This window comes from Embiotoca jacksoni, unplaced genomic scaffold (genome assembly GCF_022577435.1).
Source record: "Embiotoca jacksoni isolate LCO1_2020_lvr unplaced genomic scaffold, fEmbJac1.0.p SCAF_19, whole genome shotgun sequence".
NCBI lineage: Eukaryota > Metazoa > Chordata > Actinopteri > Embiotocidae > Embiotoca > Embiotoca jacksoni.
In genome coordinates, this window is record NW_027185329.1 from 5821890 (window position 1) to 5843350 (window position 21461).

The 21461-nt window shown below is 39.1% G+C and overlaps 2 protein-coding genes across 4 annotated transcripts in view; both read left to right on the plus strand.

The window, feature by feature from the left end:
* The first annotated feature begins 7103 nt into the window (after positions 1-7103).
* ak4 (adenylate kinase 4) lies at positions 7104-14485 on the plus strand. Its single transcript, XM_069153173.1, has 5 exons — positions 7104-7633; positions 8595-8714; positions 11753-11925; positions 12513-12631; positions 12764-14485. The coding sequence occupies exons 1-5, from the start codon at positions 7492-7494 to the stop codon at positions 12888-12890; spliced, it is 681 nt and encodes a 226-aa protein (XP_069009274.1). The 5' UTR covers positions 7104-7491; the 3' UTR covers positions 12891-14485.
* A 1167-nt stretch (positions 14486-15652) lies between these two features.
* Positions 15653-21461, plus strand: part of dnajc6 (DnaJ (Hsp40) homolog, subfamily C, member 6) — a 35022-nt gene continuing 29213 nt past the window's right edge. Inside the window, exons 1-2 of one of the 3 annotated variants that reach the window (XM_069153170.1) lie at positions 15653-16029; positions 20251-20395. In XM_069153170.1, the coding sequence (XP_069009271.1) occupies positions 20383-20395 (13 nt within the window). In that variant the 5' untranslated portion in view covers positions 15653-16029; positions 20251-20382. Of the gene's footprint in view, positions 16030-19980; positions 20396-21461 lie in introns of those variants that run through there. The other 2 variants (XM_069153171.1, XM_069153172.1) reach the window with 2 other exon arrangements.

Sequence of the window (21461 nt, forward strand, 5' to 3'; positions counted from 1 at the left end):
ATTTTATTTGTTTATGCTTGTTATCTATTATATTTCTTTAGAGATGTATTATCACCAGTGTCGACAGGTCATCATTGTAAATGAGAATTGGTTCTCAATTGATTTTACCTGGTTAAATAAAGGTCATATAGAAAGTATTCAGATTCTCTACTTGAGTAAAAGTACCCCATTACAAGTAAAAATCCTGCACATAAAAAAAGGGACATTTTGTCTGCTAAATATATGAAAAATAAAAGTACTCATTCAAATGGGAGAAACAAGATATTAGTAACACTCCTCAGCATGAACCAGTACAGTTCAGTAGCACCACAAATTACAGTCTAAGAAATGACCATTTGAAGAAACCAACACCTCTCAATCAGACTGAATAACTGAATTGGACATTATAATTTGTAACGGGCTATTGTAATATAGCCTACTAATGCTTCACCTGTGCACGGTTTTACTGTTATGGCTGACTGTTGTCTGCAACAGTACACTTTATATTCTACCTCAATTTATGTAATACATTTTACAGTCATTACTTAAAATAAAAATCACAAAAGTAACATTGTGAAAATTAGGAAAATATTAACTGCTGCCAGTATTTTCCTGTAAACTTCATATATAACAGTTGAGTACTGTGATAAATTCACGGTAATTAAATGTTGAAATATGTCATTTTACTGTAATTTTCCAATCAAATTTTAAAAAATTAATTGAAAGATGAACTTTTTTTAATGGGAAAGAAATATATTCAGTTAGAAGGGACTCAGGAGGTGGTTTTAAAAAGTTACATAAAATGTAAAAAAATAAAAAAATAAAAAATAATAAAAAAAGAGCTTTTCTTTCTTTTTTGTTAACTGCTGCTTTCAGAGTCAGTGATGACCGCTGAGTCACACCTTTTGATCCAACCTGGTTAAGAAATTATCAGAGCTTTGAGAAAAAAAGGGAAATAAATAAGAAAGAAGATCAAAAGCTCAACACCAGTAAGAAATATGTTGGTGATTAAGGGGGGGGAAAATATCTAGTCTGACATGTTTTTAGAGATGGAAAATTGTTCTGCTTGAATATCTGATGTGTTTTTCCATAAAAGACTTTATTAAAATTAAAATGTTTGATTCTCCCTCAGGTCTAGGAAGACGCAAATACAGTATCCTCATTTGGGCACAGGAGGAACAAACAAGGACTTTCATTGTTGTGGATTTCACACCTGTACACACTTCCTGGACACTTGGGGGGTTAACATGTATCATATATCATATAGGGGGTTAAAATGTTGGTAGTTCCCTCAAGGTCTTTGTTTGAACAATCCGAATCATCTTTAAGATTGTGTTTCCAGAACCTGACAACATGGAGTTCCTGTTTAATTGCCAATGCAAGGGCCCCATCTATGGTAAATTTGCATAACTGTTAATTTGGTTGTGGTTTGTTCTTGTTCCAAATAATTCCTCAATGTGTATTTAAGCCTTTAACAAACTATTTTCCCCTTCTGTTTTTTACTTAAGTAGTTTTAAGGTTTTTAAAATCATTAGACTCCTCATTGAATGGCAGTATCAGCTTGTTCTAACTCTTCATGAAATCTTTATGATGATTAAACAGAAAGAAACTTAAGGTTGTACCAATGAGTCAAGGAACTGTGTAAAAATATGTAAATAGTTCTCTTTTTAAAGCCAGGTATCAGCAAATCAAACTATGGGTGATGTCATCACAAAATAGGTAATGGAGTTTCCCTGCTGATGGCAGAAAAAAAAGATGAAACAAAGAGATATTGTGAGCAGATATTCACATATTTTGCAAATTATAAAGGGCTATAATAAGTGGCTCTGTGAACATAAAAAGGAAACCGATAATTAGTAAGGTTAAGGTCAGCTATTAAATATAAGAGATATTCGAGTAAACACAATTTGTAGTTACCTTATTCTGCATTTACAACTATAAATGAATAATAAAATATCTTAAAGTTGTATACGGTAATAAGGCCATTTTAAATGAGTGTTAATAGTGTTTGTAAGCCATTAAAACTTCTCTTATAGATTCCTATTTTATGGAATTACAAATGTATGCCCACCTGAGGAGTTATAACAGTTGATAAATACAATAATATACACTTATGTATAAAACTATATTATACAGTGTATTGTATGTTTATGAAGTAAAAAGAAGAAAGTGAAACATGGGTTAAATATTTTCTTTTTCTCTACCTTCCCTCTCATATCGGCCAAAGGGTGGGAACTGTGCAGCAAAGGACATCACTGCAGCCATTATCAACCGTGAGTAACTTGGTCTATTGTTCCAGCAGTGTGTGGGGAGTAGACACGGACCTGTGTTGGCTAAAGGAAAAAAATATTGTCTTCCTGCATCGAAAGAAAGAGGACATGAAGGTTTCCCAGAGATCATAAAGTGGGTGGTAGTTCATTCAACAGGAGGGACTTCCCATGGCACATCCCAACAATCACTTACGGCTTTAAATACAAAGAAAATTCCCCATGATCATGGCCATCAGTGGCAAGTGGAGTTTCAAATGCCAGCAAAAAAAAAAGGAGAACAAGATGTATTACAACACAGGCTACTATTATGAAAGTTAGAAGACTTGAATGGATTTTCTCATTTAGAAAATAACTAAGGGATGTAAACCCCACTTGACTTTCTATTATCAAAAAACACGCTTTACCACAAGGTATCTAGATATCACATGACTCTGAGTGAGAAAAACATGTGTATCAAGGCGAGATTAGTAGACTGAGGTTAGAGTGAGACGAAAACAAAGCATGTATCATTACTCTTAAGGGGATTTCCACAGCAGCAGCAGCATGTACCCTCTGAGTGAAACATGCTAAGGACAGGTGCGGAGTGACCCGAGGCTTATCAGACATGACTCAGACAGTATTATTCAAATTAGTCTTCTGAAAACATGATTCACTTCAGAGTATTAACAACACAAGTTAAACTCCAGATGTGTTTTGATCTGTGATATATTGATCTTTCAGAGAATTACCCGACAGTGCCCCAAAACAATAATGACTTTGCAAATAGAAAGCTGTCATTAGTGTGAACAACAGAAAGGTGTCTTGGGTCATGTTTACATAGTTTAAGGAAGAATAGCTTATCTTTTGTGTTATCACCTATTATCTATTGCCTTTTTGCTATATTCAATATGTATTATAACAAATTGACACTGCTTTTTTTCTACCCAACTTAACGGTCTTTAAAAACTTAAACACAAGTTTTCAGAAACTGATTACACAATACGACAAAGGGATCTCTTTCAAAAATCACACCAATAATTGATTTACAGCTCCCCCTGTTGACAACAATGTGGAGCAACCATTGAGGACTAGTTTTGGCCAGTGCTTCCAGACAGCAGCCAAACACACCAGCTTCTTCCATGGTTATTTTTAAGTAGTTACAACCAATCTAGCAATGCAAAGTACATCTACAACAGTGCCATCAGGTTTGACTGTGATAAAGAAACACTAAGTTGTACATACCTGGCTTAGATTGTATTTTATTATTCATGACCTTTATTGTCCCTGAAGACACCATGAGGGCAAACAGAGCTGGTTATATGTCAGTCGTGACAAACAGGAAAGAACATATACTGTAGAACACAATGTAACAAAAACAAGGTAAAACATTAACAAAACAAAATAAAATACACAAATTGGTAACAGCATAAAGTTACTTAGCTTATACTGTGCTTTTAATAAGTTATTACTCATATTGCTGCAGCTCCATCTTCTTAGGGAGAAAATAAAGTAACTTTCACTTAGACCTTTTAAAGAATAGTCAATTCAATCTTAAAACAGAGATCAAATGGCATCAATGTCACTTTCCTGTTATTGTTTTGTTTCTGTCACTCAACAGCTGGCTGATCTATGACTACAATCGCTAAAGATCCAAAGCAGGAATACATTTTACACATTTTTAAAAGATAACCCAAATTTACAGGTTTTTACCCTTACTAAAAAGACACATATTTTGCAATGTGTTTGAAATGTGATTTTGGAGCATTTTCATGGTAGTTTGAAGCCTGTGCAGATTCCCATGTGAGAACTTGTCCACATGTTATACATGTGATCACGTGTCCCATGTGGAAAACACGGGAAACTTGTTTTTTCTGTAAGTGTAGTTTAATGCACTTACATACACACTAATGCCATAATCTACTGTTAGGTTCAACAATGGGAAATCATTTTTGTAAATAAAAACACAAAGACTTTTGGATATCCTGCTAAACCTTTATTTATTTACATACCACCACAACAACATTTTCTTTACATACGCACAGTTGCCCACCTGCTCTTTGGCTTTCTGCCTCCTCCTCTGAATGTGCACTGCAATAGTGTCAAGTTGGCAGCCATCCTTCAGTTATCACAGTACTGTACCTTCGATGGGGACAGCATCAGCACCGTGATAACTGAACCAGGGCAGCCTGTCAAATCTAGCAGTCGATGGCTTCACTCCATTCGTCATCCACCATTCTGTCGGTCAGCGGGTGCAAAAATCATGTCTTCCTTTAGCATTTTTTCCAGCTTCTTTGGTGGTATCTTGTGCAAAACAAGTATCTCCAGCATTTCAGCGGTTTATAATATGAATCATTTTCAAGTGCCAAACAAGAGCTTTTTGCAATTTCCATCAGCAGAGTGGTGCAATTATTGATTCTACACTCCAAAGGCTGACTGTTGTCTATTATGTGATGACAATGTCAATCTGGATATTGTTGATACATAACAGCATTCATTAACATTACATGTGCCCTATGCACCCTTTTTTATTACACAATAATGGGCGTTGCATAATAACAGTGAGCACAACTTGTCTGATGGTTTAAAAAAACACAGATTAAATTTAAATTTGATAATTGCTCTTAAACAATGTTATAATGATATACAAAATTATATTTATGGAACTTGTACCTGTGTCTAAAGTGGGGACAGTTGATAATAACAAGCCTGCACATGCTATTTGAACTCAGTGGGTGTGAAACTTTGACTTTTTTCCAAATAAAAATGTCCCGTTTGTCATCTTTGTTTCTGTTTTTGCTGGTGCACAGAAGGCTCCTTAATATTTCATCTCATAAAACAAAACAAATGCAGGCACAAAGATTTTTTTTTTTTTTCCCCCTCACCTCTTTCCTGCTGGGACATGGTCGAGAGCAGCAACTAGCCTATATTATTCATACCAACCACAAGGCCGAGTGATGTCAGACTTGTTATGATTCTCCTTGCAGGCCCACCCCCGCCCCGCCCCGCCCCGCCCTCCCCTCCCCTCCCTTCCCCGCCTCCCCCTCGGCCCGAGGAGCCTTTTCCAGCAGTCCGGGAGCGTCGCTGGCCGACGTAGCGGCTCCTCCTCCTCGTCAGTCCGCCCTCCGCACTTCATGTAAACAACTCCATTAGCCCCGCTGTACAGGCCAAAAATGTCCGTGTCAGACGTAGACAGCAAAGCAACATGTGCAATAACTCAACAGAGCAGAGGACAGGCACATTGTCAGGACTCAATGCTGCGTTTGTTGTCACCACTGACTGTGAAAAAAGTCGCTGTGATGAAAGCGCGTCCATATTGCGTAAACCCTCAATGTAAATAAATAGGAATGGCTTATTCCCCACTAACAGTGAAGGCAGCAGGCAGCGATACAGACCACTGCCTCCGACAATTATGCACTAATAAAAAGGAAATCGGGCTACAAAGAGAACTGAAATAAGCGATGCCACAGATTGTTGTTCTACAAAAAAATAGGCTAAAAGTTAGGAAAATATAAACAACACTAGATGTCATTGCACGATACAATGCACATGTTCTTTAAATAGGCTGAATATGCTCTTTAAAAGCGACTAAAGGTAAAATATAAGTGCAACGTTCGCATTGAATACTGTGCAGCCAAACGTTAACGCCCAGCATTGCATACACACCCCTTTTCTGAGAAAAAAAAACAAACAGCATGCTCTAGGATTGAAATATAATTATATATTCTTAATTGCATTCAATCTGCATTAAATATCTAACAAATATTGAGCTTACTTACCTGCAATTTTCCCGTCTGATTCCCCGTGTTTACATGAATATTTTTAATGACGCAGCAAGACCACACAGAGCAACGTGATTGTCGCCATTTTTTGTTGTTATTGAATTCTCCAAAGCCATGTGACAAAATGATCATGATTTTAAAAACAGGCTTCCGGGTACGGAGACGAAAACTAGTTACGCAAAGCTAAAAAAAAGGTTAATCTTCCGAGTTGTTTGTCTGATGGATTACTCCACTGACTGAAGGCTGAAGGCTGTGCGCAATATTTGACAGCTCCGGGACGCTGCCGCCGCCGAATGGCTCGCAACAAGTACTCACTAGATTCCTCCCGTCCGCAAATGTTGCGCGGAATGACAGCGACTCATGTGCTTTTCTGCGCCTCCTGCCAGCAGTGCAAAGCCATAAGAAACAACAACCCCAAATATATACGCATTAGCATAAATAAATGCTCTGATCTGATGGAAATGCTATCAACAAGTGGTGGAATCCAAGAATAGCCCATACTTAGAGGGGTGACATGCAAGATTTAAGAGTCTTCCTTTGTTTTTACTGCAGAGCTGGCTCTTTGAATTGAAATGATCTGATATTCCACGGAAATCTTTGCAGCTGCAGATGTATGCACTTTATGAGACATCCCAAACAAATAGGAATAAGACAAATGTTATCTTGCTGTCTTAACCTGAAAGGTATGTCGGCATACTACATTAAATTTCAAATATGTTGCCATTTTTTTGTTTGTTTTATTTATACTTTGATCCAATTTAATTTTAGTGTTAGTGTTACTGCTTGCAAGTATAAAAGAAAACAAAAAAAACAACAATCTGGACCCGAGTTGATCAAATCTCGAAAACGTCTTCTGCTTGTCTCTCCTTGACACAGTCAAACAGACAGTTCGATAATTGATCGATTGATCAAGGGTGCTTCGATGACATTCATGCTCTTGTAAAATACAATTCAGATTATTAAAGTTTCCCCTCTGTGACTTAAAGTAACGAACTACAGCCCTACGTTGGCTGTATAGCCTAGAAAAACTACAGTTACCACTTTACCCCGCGAAGTTTACTCATCCGCATTTTTTCTGGATGATGTGCGCAGAAAAATAGGGCGTTGTGGAGACTCCCTCATTCATTCGCAGAGAAAAGTCTCTGTTCTTAAAGACGTAGACGAGTGTAACGTATCCTTAAGAGAGCAGGAAGAAAAAAGGAAGGCGTTTTGACTCGATCCGAGTCAAAGAGCAGGACAGTCCCAATGTGCGCAGAGATGTGTTCTGCGTAAAGACGCAGACTCCAGTGATACGCTGAAATTTAGATTGGCAGAGCTACTTTTTAAGCAGTCTGGGCTGCATAACTCTTTGAATGCTCACGCGAGCAGCTAATTAAAGGAGTTGAATGAGGAGGTGATTCGATCTCTCGCGCACAAAGGAAAAAAAAGTGGCATTTCAGCATCCCAGACTTTCTACAGTGTAGCAGCCTGTTTTTGAGGAAGACATGGCCAAGTTATTTCGAGCTGCTATTATGGGTCCACCAGGATCAGGGAAAGGCACGATATCCAAGAGGATTGCGCAAAGCTTTGGCCTCCAATATCTGTCCAGTGGCCACTATCTGCGAGAGGGCATAGCGGCAAACACAGGTAGGTTACAACTCCATTTAGTAGCCCAAATGTCAATACTAGGGTGTCAACAGGAGGAACCAGCCCGCAGAAGAAAAGTGGATGAAACGCGTAATTTTCTGTGATGCATGAGTGAATTTCACGATCAGTGTTTTCCAACTTTTAAAATCATTATACTTGTCATAAAAATGCAATCATTGCTGAAGAACGCTGAAGAAGAAGCATCTAAAGATACAACACAAGTACTTTTACTAGTCCACAGTTCAGGTCATTTGAGAGTAAATCTGGAGCCTTCTATCAGAACAACACCAGACATTTGGATGATTACAATGCAATTTTGGTTTATGTGATTTCTGTCTACTTGAGTTCACTTGCAGAACTGTCTAACAATGTTCTACTCAAGTTAAAGCCTCATTCTAGGTTAGGTTAGGTTAGGTTAGGTTAGGTTAGGTAGTTACTTTATTAATCCCCGAGGGGAATTTTTTTTAGGGGTTTTATTATTGTAAGAACAAACATCCTAAACATTTGGTTGTGTCTCTCTCTAAACTTCCTCATTATAGTTGCCCAACTGGAGTCAATATAATTCCCTTCATTTGCCAAGCTCATGTATACTGACAATAAAGCTAAGTTCACGTCAGAGAGCTTAAGTAAAAACACGTGTGCTTGGCTAACTGGAAGGTTTCAGTGAAATTGTGACTTGCTGGATTGAGTAACTCCTTTTTTTTTTTGCCTGTGATTAAATATATGAAAACCAGTGCGTTCGATTAATGAACCCTGTTACTTGGCATGAATATTTATCAAATTACCCACAGCAGGTCCCTGAGTTTCCATTTTTTATGAATAAGATAGGAAAGGGTGCAGGCTTAAGTTTGTGAAGAATCTACTCAGACAGTTTGGTTGCATACAGCAACTGTCTTGTTTTTGAATCAGGAAGCATCAACAGACCTGCACTTTCTGCCTTTACCTGTCTGTTGCGTAACAGAGGCAGGGCTGCAGGTTAAGGCCTATGTAGAAAGAAGCATGCTGGTGCCTGACCATGTGATGACCAGACTGATGATGCCCAGACTGGAGCAGCTGAGTGGCCACAGCTGGCTGCTGGACGGTAAGAAAAATTGTGTTTACGTTAAAAAAGTACTTCAAAGAAACAAAAAAAGTTATCCTGCTGATGCACAATTAAAAAAAAACAGCTTTGCACATCGCAGCCTCCATCCTGTGTATTGATTATTTGTAGTAAGGGAATATATTCTTCATAATGCACCTTCATGCCAGCGGTGGGAACTGCCTGCCATCCCTTAAATGTGATTGGCCACCTCAGGTGCCTCCCCACAATCCCAAATCTGATGGTCATATTAGAGCCGTCACACAACTGATTTATTTTACCCCTCTGCACTTTCAGATGCAAAGGGCCACATGCAGTGTTTCCTGTACTTGAGTCTTAGGAAGTGGAAAAGCACATTCTACATTATCTTATATTGGTGAGCAATGAGCACTCTGAGGTACTGATTTCACTACCAGCAGCTCTGTGTGTGCTCTTTACTGTTACTGATCTTACAGTAGTAGTTACAGATAAATACAAAAACAGCTTTTGGACTTTTGTATCAGGAAGGTCAAACAAATTCCCCGTGCTAGTTTTAATGTCTATTGTCATTTTCACAAACTATAATTTATTCACATTCAGTACCAAGCATCACTCAGTGACCGTTTGTCCTTATCAAGCCACTGTAATTTAATCAAATACTACATGCCAATTAATTGTTAATTTGTGTGTGTGTATTACATAATAATTCACATTTGCCATGAGAAGTACATGTACTGGTTGGTTTGCGCCATTAGCAACATACAATGCAATCCAGAGGTGTGTTAAAAAAAACACTGAAATCTCAAACTACTGCTAACATAGTTTTTGACGTATATAAATATATTAAAAAACACATTTTCACATGCTTTTTGCCTATAATTATCATTAAAAAAAGCCAAAGACAGTCTCTACTTTTGTCTCATTGTCATGGTTTGATGTCAAATTCAAACGCCTAAAGTAGTAAAGACATCAGTCTCACTAAGCTGTTAATGTACTTTCGAGGACAGTAAGACAGCCAGAGATGACAAAAAGAAAAACAAAACAGCAGATCGTCGTGTCTTTTCCAAAGTTAAATATTAGCCACTATCGTTAAGAGAACACCAAACATTGATGAAACAAACTAGTGAGCATTGAATAGGTTTAAACCTTGGAACATGATCAGTAAACAAATAATTGAGCAAGAGAAGAGGGGACGGAAATCAAGGTTACACAAACACCTGATTTTTTTCAACCACATTTCTCTTGACTCTGATAGTGTGTGTTGTTGGTGTCAACAGTATTTTGTATTGCATGTTGTTTTTCAAATGTGTTTTGTTTTCCAACGTGCATGTGATGCTTGTTAATTTCCACCGCCCTAACAAACACACACACATCCTCCCAAAATATACCGTGCGTATACATAATTTTGTTTCGCAGCCTGTGATTGGTGCCTCACTGTCACTCATATGTGGGTTGCGTGCTGGCAGCATTGGTGATTTACCAGCACTTTATTGACCAAATAAAGGAACACGCTGAGTGATTGTCAGTTTCCACTCTAATACATAAGGAATCAATAGACTGAGGACAATAGCCTCAGAAACAAAGGACCTACACATCGAGTCGGATCGTCATGTGAGTAAACACACACCATGTGAGAAAATCACTGAGTACCAACCCTTGTTGGTGTTGTTCTGGAGTTCACCCTGACCTCTGACCTGCCTGTAGCTTGGAGAAAAGAGGACACATGAGTTATTCTGTAAAGATCACAGCAATGTAAATGTAAATGTGTGATTCTCATAACAAAAGTGGAATAGAAGACTCCAGTACACTCCAGCAACATGGCTCTACGGATGGAAAAAACACGTTTCTCAGTTTCCCTTTTGGTCCAGACTGGTGCCCTAACTTTTCCTCCAGTGCCACCATGAGGTTGATATCTTTGTTGTCTCGTGAAATACCTCGACAACTAATGCACAGATTGCCATTAACTTTGGTAAAGTCTTTCGGGGGCCTCAGAGGATCATTTGTGGAAACCTTGGTGATCATCAGCAGGTCAAAGTTCTCTCTTATCGAGCAACAAAATGTAGTGCAGATATTTATGTTTCCATCTAGCCTGGTCCTGCACGCCTATTGCTCCTTCTGGGGCTAAGTGTGATCACACTGAAGTCAAGCGTTTCTGACTATAGTTCCAGCTATAATGGCGGTGGTGGTAGAGGTAGATGAAGTGATATGAACAGTTGTAGCAATGCCAGCAAATATTAAGGGATTGAAGCCGGAATCTGCAAAGTCTGCAATGGCCATTGTAACATGGTGTTACAGCTTGGTGAGTTTTGGTGCAAAGCATACTTCATATGCAACAGCTGGAATCAATCTCTATCTATTCACGGAGTAAATTTGGATCAGTGAGCGAAAGTTAGCTCCATCAGGATGAAGTGTAATAACTTTGGTGATCATCAGACTTTTCATCTAGCACCATACACACGTCAAAATTTAAATTTGTCCAATTATGTTTTTTTTTTTACTTTAGTGATCTTTAAAAAGGACATTCCCATTAGCCTCAGCTGTATTATTATTTATTAAATGATACCAAGCTAACAAGCTAGACTAAGATTTTAGTGAACCTGCTAAACATCAGCATTTCCATGAGCATATTAGCCTGCTGATGTTTGTAGCATTTAAACCTCACAGCTTCACACAGCTGCTAGTGTGACTGCAGAGTCTTGTCTGGTTGATCCAGACTGTGTGACTGAAAGCTTTGTTTTTTCAGTTAATTCATTATCATTAACATAATCCTGTTATAGATACAGATACAGTTAATTTCACTGGAAACAGTCCAAGTTTACCTTCTGTCAGCCACTGATATTAGCAAACTTTTGAACAGGAAATAAAAGTGTACGCAACAGTAAAAGGGTGTACTGTAGTTACGTCTTTCTCCTATTTAGTGAAGCAACCATAATCATGCACATATGCATTTCAGTCTTAAATGCGGCTGATAGAAAAATAAAGGTCAGACACCGTTGTATTACTGAATGTCTCAGTTGATGATGCCTCTCACATTCCCCCTCCTCCCTGTGACATGCGTCTAGGTTTCCCCCGCACACTGACGCAGGCTCAGGCCCTCAACAGTTTGTATCAGCTCGACTTGGTCATCAGCCTCAACATCCCCTACGAGACTCTGAGGGAGAGACTGAGCGACCGCTGGGTCCATCCAGGCAGCGGGAGAGTCTACAACATGGGCTTCAACCCTCCCCGAGTCCAGGTACTCCGAATTCTTAGGTGACAGTATTGTTGTGTTTAACATATTATGTTTGATATTTAAATATTTTTGTGCCACTGTTTCTTCCCCACAGTGAGTTTTGAAGCTGGCAGTGGTTTGATGGTAATTTACTTTTTTTTTATGGGGAAAAAATACAATGAGACACAAATGATTGTATAATTCTTAAAACTCGTCTGGAAAGGACCTTTAATCGAATTGTAAGCATAAATGAATTTCATGAAAAAAACAATACGTTTTTACATATGTGTAGGAGGATACTGCCATAATACAACATGATGTTGACGATGACAGTCTTACATAAAGCATTTTGTGAGCTTGTCTTTTTTTCCGCCTCATTTGTTTTTAATGTGAGCTTCATATGATCATATATTTATGGGTATAATGTTGACTTTACATATGTGTCTAAATGCAGTTGGCCGTGATGCATGCAATATTGTTGTTTGCTTGTTTATAATATTGTGTTGTGATGTAATCCCCTTTGCTAAAGGATTGTGACACGTTGTGTTGAGCTTACCCCGGTTGCATGGTTGCATGGTTTTATGGTTGTGACCTTGCGTTGCCTTCCTCAGGGTAAGGATGACGTCACCGGGGAGCCACTGATTCAGCATGACGACGACAAGCCAGAAGCTCTGATGGCCAGACTGAGACACTACAAAGATGTGGCAAAGCCAGTCATAGACTTATACAAGTCAGTAAATATTTTGTTTTCATGGTGGACAGTCTTTGATTTTACATTTCAGCAAAGTGACATTTAAACGCTATAAAAACTGCAGCTACAACCTTTTTTCCTTCTAATTTGTTCTCCCACTTATTCTCTCAGGTCCCGAGGAATCCTGCACTCATTTTCCGGTACAGAGACAGACCGGATTTGGCCATACATCAACTCCCTCCTCAGCACCAAGATGCACACACAGCCAGCAGATGCCTGCCAAACCCAGACAAACTGACACACTCTGAATGAAAAGACCACAGGGAAGAGGGAGGAAGTGGGGCCATGTCTTCACGTGCTGGCCTCGTGTCAGCTTTCAGCTTCCTCATTAGGAGTGAGCTTTAGAAAAATGGATGAGGACACTGATTCGATCACGAGTTGGCTTTTCAAATTAATGGTTGCAAATATTTTATGAGCTTTATACTAAAGCTTGTGATGAATTACAGATTATCACATTGACATGTTCAGATCCTGCAAGGCAATGTCAAAACAGATCATTTTCATAAATCAGAATGTGTGTCATCATCATCTACTTTAAAAAAAACAATATGTTTGACATTCAATTTTCAAGTGTTCCAATCTACACACCAAGTCGGGCCAAAACAGAAAAAAGTAAATACCAAATGAAGGATTTCTTTTACAGTTACGGTTACACTGATATTGCATTGGAAACCATCAATATGTGGACTCAAGAGTTTTAAATATATTATCTAGATTTTTCATTTTTTTCTCTAACTATAAACCTGCGCAAGCACATGTTCTGACTAATATGCACCTACAAGTCATCTGTTACTTAAGGAACAAGTTTATAAACTATTGTTTAGTCCTTTAGCTTTATCAGCTCAGTGTTTCTAGAATATATCCATCAGTTACACAAACAATGTGCACTGTATAGACTCCGATTCTTTACTTTTATGCTGGAATGCTGCAGGATTTGGTGCGCAGGCCTCTTTGAGCTCCTTTAAATATGCTGCAAGGCTGCCTTAAGGTTTTGATCTTCAAATTGTCATGATATTTTTGTTAAAGTGTAATGTTTTTGCAGTGTTTGTTCAACTTTAAAATACTTCTGGATTTAATTTTTTTTTGTACAAGATGGGTCACTTTTAGGATTCTGGTCAGAAATGTCAGTTTTCATATTGATTGAATGTATAAATCATAGCACGGTGGAACAACATGTAAAATGTCAAAATTGTTAGATTTTGCTTTGTTGCCTTTTGCTTTTGTAGGTGATTTCTTAAGGATCAGAATAATAACAGAATAGCCAGTGATTTATCAAATTAAGTTTGCTTTTTACAATAACTCGAGCACAATGACCAACACGTTCAATAGACCAACCAAAAACAAATACATTTGAGTTGTTTTCAGCTCTGTCAATGCTGGACCACAAAAGCATCCTCATGACAGTAAAACTAATTTGTATCACCTTAATTCATTAAAAAGGCTATAAACAGCAACTTGCACTAACTCGGGGATTGGGATATGGAAGACATATTCTACATCCTTTGCTGAGATTTTGTCCCAAGTTTTATTAATGATGGATTCAAGGACTGTTGGTGTTTTATGTTGTACTTGATAAACTGTAAAGCAATTTGAGTTATCATACTGTTTATGAAAGTGGGAACATGTCTATATAGAGTTTGTAGAGAGCGGCTGATTTACACTGTGGGTTCTGTTGTGTAGGGCTGGAATGCTCAGTCTGTATTGTTGAATGTTGGGTGTGGTGTGAAAGTTTTAAATTGTACGCACCACACTGCTGTTGTGTAAACTACCCTGATATTTTCATGTCATGCTGTTGAAACATGTTAAACTCCAAGAATAAAACTATTTTCCCAAGCCTGCTTTTATTGGACGTGGGAAATCCAAATACTTGTTTCACAACATAGCCGATACTGTATATGTACAGTGCATACTGAACTGATAATGTGTTATGTCTTAAGATCAGATAACATTGTGTGGGAGATGACAAGCTACAATACTTTTTACTAATTTGATCATAGCGGACCTTACGGAAAAAAATACATGAATTTTACATGTGCGGAACCTTGTCATGGTATAATGTGTATATAGATTTCCATGTGAAAATTTTTCCACATATTTTCCCCACGTTATCATATGTTCCAACATGTGGTAAACATGTGTCATGTGTGGGATCGCATGTGTCCCATATTGAAAACATGTGAAATTGAATGTGTTTTTTTCTGTATTTGACATGATTTCTGAGTACAGTAGACGCTTTCAACATTTAGTGTAAGCAAGAGGGCAGTGTAACCGGAAAAGACCGCACTCAACTTGTTACAACTAACTTTCTTTCTTTCTTTCTTTCTTTCTTTCTTTCAAACCTACAAATAAAAGAAATGCTTTGCTCCTCCCTTCTTTGCAACTTGATCTTTAAAATCATGTGAGAAAAACAGGAAGCAGCAGGAGGGTGTAAACTTAACCATAAAAGCAGTCTCTTTAAAACACGTACTGAAAAACACACTCACGTACGCACGCACGCAAGCCGAGGAACACTGACAAGCATCTCCTCCTCTCCTGTCTAATCCTCTCGGATTTGTAAATAAACCTCATGTGCATTAGAGTTTGGGAGAAACTCCCACTCAACTGCCACGGATTACTGCCTCATCTGTTGTGTTTACATTTGACAGAAGGCGCTGTCTGTGCAAAAAACACGATTTGCAGTAAACGGTCTCAGTTATCACCTGCAAGACACGAGGACTATTATCAATATGTCCAACCTGAAATACAGAATAACTGCTATTGTGTTTCCCTATCATCTTATCGTCCCATGATAATTGTTATTGTGGGGACCTCTACTGTATAAAACCCATAAATATTTAATGCTATTTTTATTCTGCATTACGGGTGGATGTCACCAATATTGATATTTCAATTACTGCGGTTCTATTTCGTGAGTAAAGAGATGTCCTTCCGCTTATTCGCCTTCTTCATCCCGTCTCTGAAGTCCAGTCCAGGTTTTTCTGTCTCAGCTCGGGCAGAATGCGTTTAGCGGCGCAGTTTCTACAGATCCACGAACATCCACACCCGTGCCCGCCTCGCTTACACTCATCCACATCTTCTACAGATCTACCAATCGCCATCGCAGGACCTTGTCTGTTGATCGTATGCCAGAATGTGATTATATGATGATGCCGTAGCCCGGTGCTTCCTCTGTAATTTCACCGACAGGTTAACTTGCAGTTCCCGGGGGATTCTCGGAGGACAGCGTGTCTCACAGGACGTTTAAAGCTTTGACCTTTGACTGGCACCGAATGACAAATCAAAGGTCGGTGTATGTGAGCGGAGCCGAGGTCCAGAGCGCATCTCCACCACGGCACAAGACGGCGTTCCTGGGAGAATGGTAGAAAGCGCTCTGGAAGGTAAAGTCATCCGCTGGATTTTTGTATCTTATGTGATTCCCGAGACATTTCGGTTTGAGCTCGCTCAGCCTCCCTGTTGTAGCTACAACCAGGCAGAGAAGGAGAGAGAGCATCATGATCTGTGTGTGGATGTTACATAATATCAGGCTACCTCTGGAAATAGTGACCACTTCTCTCTCTCTCCCCCCTCACCCACCCCCCCACCCCCAGCGCATCTGTGCTCGGTGGACGGGAGGCTCTCATCAACATGCACTTGTTCCAATGAGAAATGATCTGCTTTTCTATTTCATGAGACAAATGGATCTAAACTGATAAACTTGTTTCTCCTCTGGGCCTGTCTTTTGACTACATGCGCACGAGCATCATTCATGCATGACATCATTTGGGTCAATTTTGTCATGGATGTCGATTTTTTTTTAGATTTTTTTTTTTATTTTTTTTTTACATGGGCTATATATCATGAGATATGTCATCCTTTCTGCGGGAAAATCCATCGCACTGCTGCTTTTTCTGTATGACTGAATCTTGATTGAATGAACAGTATGAAGGCTGCCACTGTGATTTCAATTTTTCAGTCAGCTGACGATATCGGTAAACAGCGTTCAGTTTTGCAGGCCAAAATTGGAGAAGCGAAATATTCAAAATATTGTAAAGACGGCCCCGATTTGATCATTATCGTCCGAACGAGCTGCATCTCGTATTTCCATCAACAGTGTCATCAGAATTAACCATCTTCATCCCCCAGGGCTGCCCCGATATGTTGAGAGGACAGCTCCTCATTTCTCGTCCAATAGCGCACCGTCACATCGCCACCAGCGTCACGCGCGTCACGTGAGCCGCTTAACATGGCTTGGTGGTGTCATGTTTTAATCATTAGCTACTGAATCATCTTTTGCACCAGCGCTACGGATGTGTTAGTTATCCATCAGGGTTCAGGCAATTTAAGATGGACAAACGATTCTTATGCACATGAAATGCATTTTGTAATCCCTCTAATTATGGCACACAAAAATACTGCAGGTGCATAAGCCTGTTTTTTTTTTATTTTATTTTTTTATATATCTAAGGGCAATGACTTTTTTAAAAAAAGGTAGGGAATCTCTGTTTTGTTCTGCAGCATTTCAACGGGATAGGTATAATTAAGGCTGCATTGGTGCCAGTAGCTGTATGATGTCATGTAGTAGACCAAGAATCCCAGGATTTTACAGGATCTCAGACTAACCCAACGATTCAAGTCCACCGTCTGTTTTGTCAAGCGAGTCCTGCTGCTGATCCAGCACATTACTGGATTCTGCTGGGGATAATCATTAATCCTCGATCAATCCTCGAGGATGATGGTAAAAAAACAGAGAAAATAGTGACACAGCTTTTTGTAAGATAAGACGTCAGAGAGGATGTTACAGCCATGTCATAAAGCAGTTAAAATGACACTGAGCAGTAAATTCAAAGGCTTTTATGGGAGTTTTAAAAGAGGAGTGTAAATGCATTTCTGGATTGTCCAAATAAGGACTCCGATGTAAATCATCATTAATGCCAAAGTCAATGTCAGAATATCTGAGGCAGCGTTTTTGTTTTGTTTTGTATACAAGAGTAATTTAGAGAAGCAGCTGTCTCTGATCTCACCGCAGTTCAGTTAAACAAGTAGCCTACAGCATCAGCTTTATTGTTGGCATTTATTTTGTGTTTTGAGTCAGCTATTCATATTTATATAGCAGCTGCCTCGCATTTTTAAGAGTTGAACTAGCATCCAAAATACAGTACCTGGAAATGTTAGTATTTTTGAAACAATAGAGACTTTTTTTTTTATTGCAGTGTTACTCAAGTTATTTAGCATACTTATATATGTATATTATAATACTTGCTTTTCTGCACCGAACAACTATTTTCATTATGAGGGAATCACATACATTTTTCAATTAAACAAGAAGTGTAAAGTAAAGCCCAGAGTTGCATATTCAAAAATGTTGTGTTTTTTTGTGTGACCAACAGTCAAAACACTGAATATGTTAAATTTATAATATGACCAAGAAAAGGCAAATAACAAATTGTCACATTTGAGAAGTTGGAACTGGTGAATGGTTGGCATTTATGCTTGAAAAATGACTGCAACGATCAGTTAACGAAATAGCTCATAGCAAGTTTTGTGTCGATGGACTAAACAATTTAATGTACAGCTCTACAGTATTTGCTAATTTAATATACCCTTGATTTAATCAGGTAATGTCACTAATCTAGACTTTTTTTTTCGAGAGAGAGACACCTGAATAAATGTGCATCAGAAAAGAAAAACAAACATAACCAGCCAAACAAAAGCACCTGAGATGCAAAGAACATGGATTTAACTAAATGTTTAAATATTTGATCTTGCACTAACATGGCAGAGAGCATGAGATTTGTACTGCACCTGCTTGCTGCGTCCTAAGCGTGCAGGGCATCAAGGGGTAAACACTGGCAGGCACCCTCAGGAACAAGACAGGAAGCTCCGTTGCAACAATGCAGCGGCAGCTCGTTGCGTCCGGCTATCGTTCCTCCCTTTTGGACATTCCGTTCCCGCTGGGCTTTGAGCTCCCGTCTGCTCTGCTAAAAGAGTTTCCCAGGCTCATGTCCTCTTTTCAGAACCATGCAGGGTTTCTGTTGCCAGGGGACAAGGCCCAGGAAGGAAGCATGCCATCAGTGGTCACTGTTTTGTCCTGCAAGGACTGGGGGTCATAAAACAAACATTAGACCTCGACTGACAACTTTGGAACTGAAATTACAAATCTGCGACATTTTAATGACATTACAAAGAAGCTAATGACATCCAAGGCGGCTATTAGTCGAGTAGAGACTGAGGAAAAATTCCCTGTGATTTAGAGTGAGTTTCCTTTTTCTGACAAAGCATGGGGCTGTTGTCTTGCAATTCTGACTGAAAGGCTCCTTTTACTCTTATATTAGGTTGTGGGACAAAACCAGGAGTTCCTGTTCACTTTTAGTGCAGGACTCAAATGAGAAATTAGACCTTATTTGTACTGAGGAAAGCAGGTCGTATAGCCACTTGGTTTTTAAATTAACTCTGGAGTTACTTGCAGCCCCAACCAATGGCACTTATTACTTATGAACACACTTTAAACCATTATCATGGTGGCCTTTCTACCATGGACAGCCACTGTAGTAGCAGGCACCATCCATCATATGACTTGTGTATCTGACTCACAACTTTCAGACATCATAGGTTATTAATTAATCAAAATAATAATCAGCGGATCCATGACATGGAGTGATTGTTATTGCCTTTCTAATTCTTCAAATGTTTTAATTAATGCAGGTAATACTCTTATAAGATGCATGGGGGAGCATTTGAGTATATAGGATTATTTGAACTGGCCTTAACCCAATTTGAAGAGATGCTTATTGTTAAAAAAATGGGCTCCCACTCATTTTTTTTAAAGGGCTAAACAACGTTAATCATTACAAGTGAGAGACTTGGCTATAACCTTTGAAGATGCATTGTTGAATTAACTTTAACATCTATTATTATATCATCTGTTATTATTTAATATATTTCTTCAAAGCACTGCTTGCTTTAGCATCACTATAATATTCCCGTAATTCTCCGGTTTGAACTACAAACACATTGCACTCCCCATATCTGAGTTTACAGTGACATTTTAGTCATCTACTTTATTTTTTATTTAGGCTATATAACAAGTTAAATTTTTGCATCTCTACATTAAAATAATCATTGGAAGTCCTATGAGAAACATACAGGCTTACTCACAACTACTGATTAGAATATGTGAATAATGCATGTAGCAATAACATTAGAGGACTGTGAGTTGGGGTGGATTTCCCTTTAACTCAGACGGGGACATACAGCGACAGCAGCAGCAGCAGCGGCGTAGTAAAATGCGGTGCTGAGAAAAAGAGGAGGCGAGAGATAGAAAGAGGAGGGAGGGAGAGAAAGAGAGAGAGAGAGATCGGACCACCCGGCAGATTTTTCTAACCACAGAGCAAAGAGGAGACCGGTCGCCCTCTCCTCCTCGGACATGTGGTGCACCCAGCAGCAGCAGCAGCACTAGTAGCAGCACAGGCAGCAGCAGCGGCGGAGGCGGCGCGGCGCAGCCTTCCACGTCTTTTTCGGGGCTTCTTTTGTCTTTAATTTCCCTTTTGTGTCCTTCGGTAATGAGCTTGCTGGGGGCCTACAAGAAAAAGACCAGTTACGATGGCTATGAATCTTTGCAGTTGGTCGATAGCGGCGGAGATAGCTTCAGCGTCGGCAGAGGGAGCAGCAGCGGCAGCGGCGCACTCGGAGGCTCCATCGCAGCCACGCTTGGACCGAAGGCGGGCCCGCTCAGAGAGGAGGACTGCAGCACCATGGACAGCTCAGGTAAGAGTCCTCGCCGCCTCCGGCAACTTATTGAACGGCGATTGAACGCTGACGCGGAGAGTGCTCGAGTAAAGATGTGATGACTGCGCAGTGTTAACGCGGCCTATAACTGTCTTTGTGGAGAGGTAGGAGTGGACAACATATAATGGCTAACAATAGTGAAAGTACACAGGGGTGCCATGAATCTCCTGGAATCCCCTCCGCAGCTCCCAGTGGTTCCCAGACCCCACCTAGAGGCTCTACTGGGCTGTTAATGAACATATGTCCTCCACATGTCTTCCTCTGCTTTTACATGTGCTATCTACTCCTGCACTCCCACGGGTGACCCGCAGACTACAATAGGTGTGTTCACGTGTAAAGTATGAAAACAGACACTTGATTTTCCATAATATTTTTGACGATATTCCAGTCTATTATTTATCAAAACTTATAAAAAGATGGAGGAATGTGTGTATAAACTCAGTTTACAGTCAATTCTGATTCATATCTACCATTAAACCCACATTTCATGGCTTATTTATTCAATTTTCAAATGGGTTTCAACTGTGAAATAATATCACTTACCGTACTAGAATTCTCATGGCAACGGTAAGAGATTTTAGCTATAGGCAGCCGAGGCACAAAATATTCTCTGTTTAGAAGGTTTATGATGGATTATTAGCTTTATGTATCCCGTTAAACCTAAAATACACCATCTTGAACAATAAAGGTGACCGTTATAAAATATTAAAAAATCCCCTTCGTGTTATTGAATTCAGTCAAAATAAGTGGTTTGTTTTGACTGAAATTCTGTTGTTTGTAAAAGAGGCTCTTTTAAAGTGGAATAAACTTTTGTGACCACTGCTAATATTACCATCACTACTGTAACCAATGCTGTTGCCTCTATTGCAGACAGTGCTAATTTAACCGTAACTACTATTGCTAGAATTGATATTCATTCTGAATATTTGATTCGTTCCATGTGAGATTACAGGAAATTTATATTTAACATGCATCTTCTAGTAATACATAAACAAAACCAAACAAATAACATCAGTTGTATCATAATATGTACCTCTATAAAGGT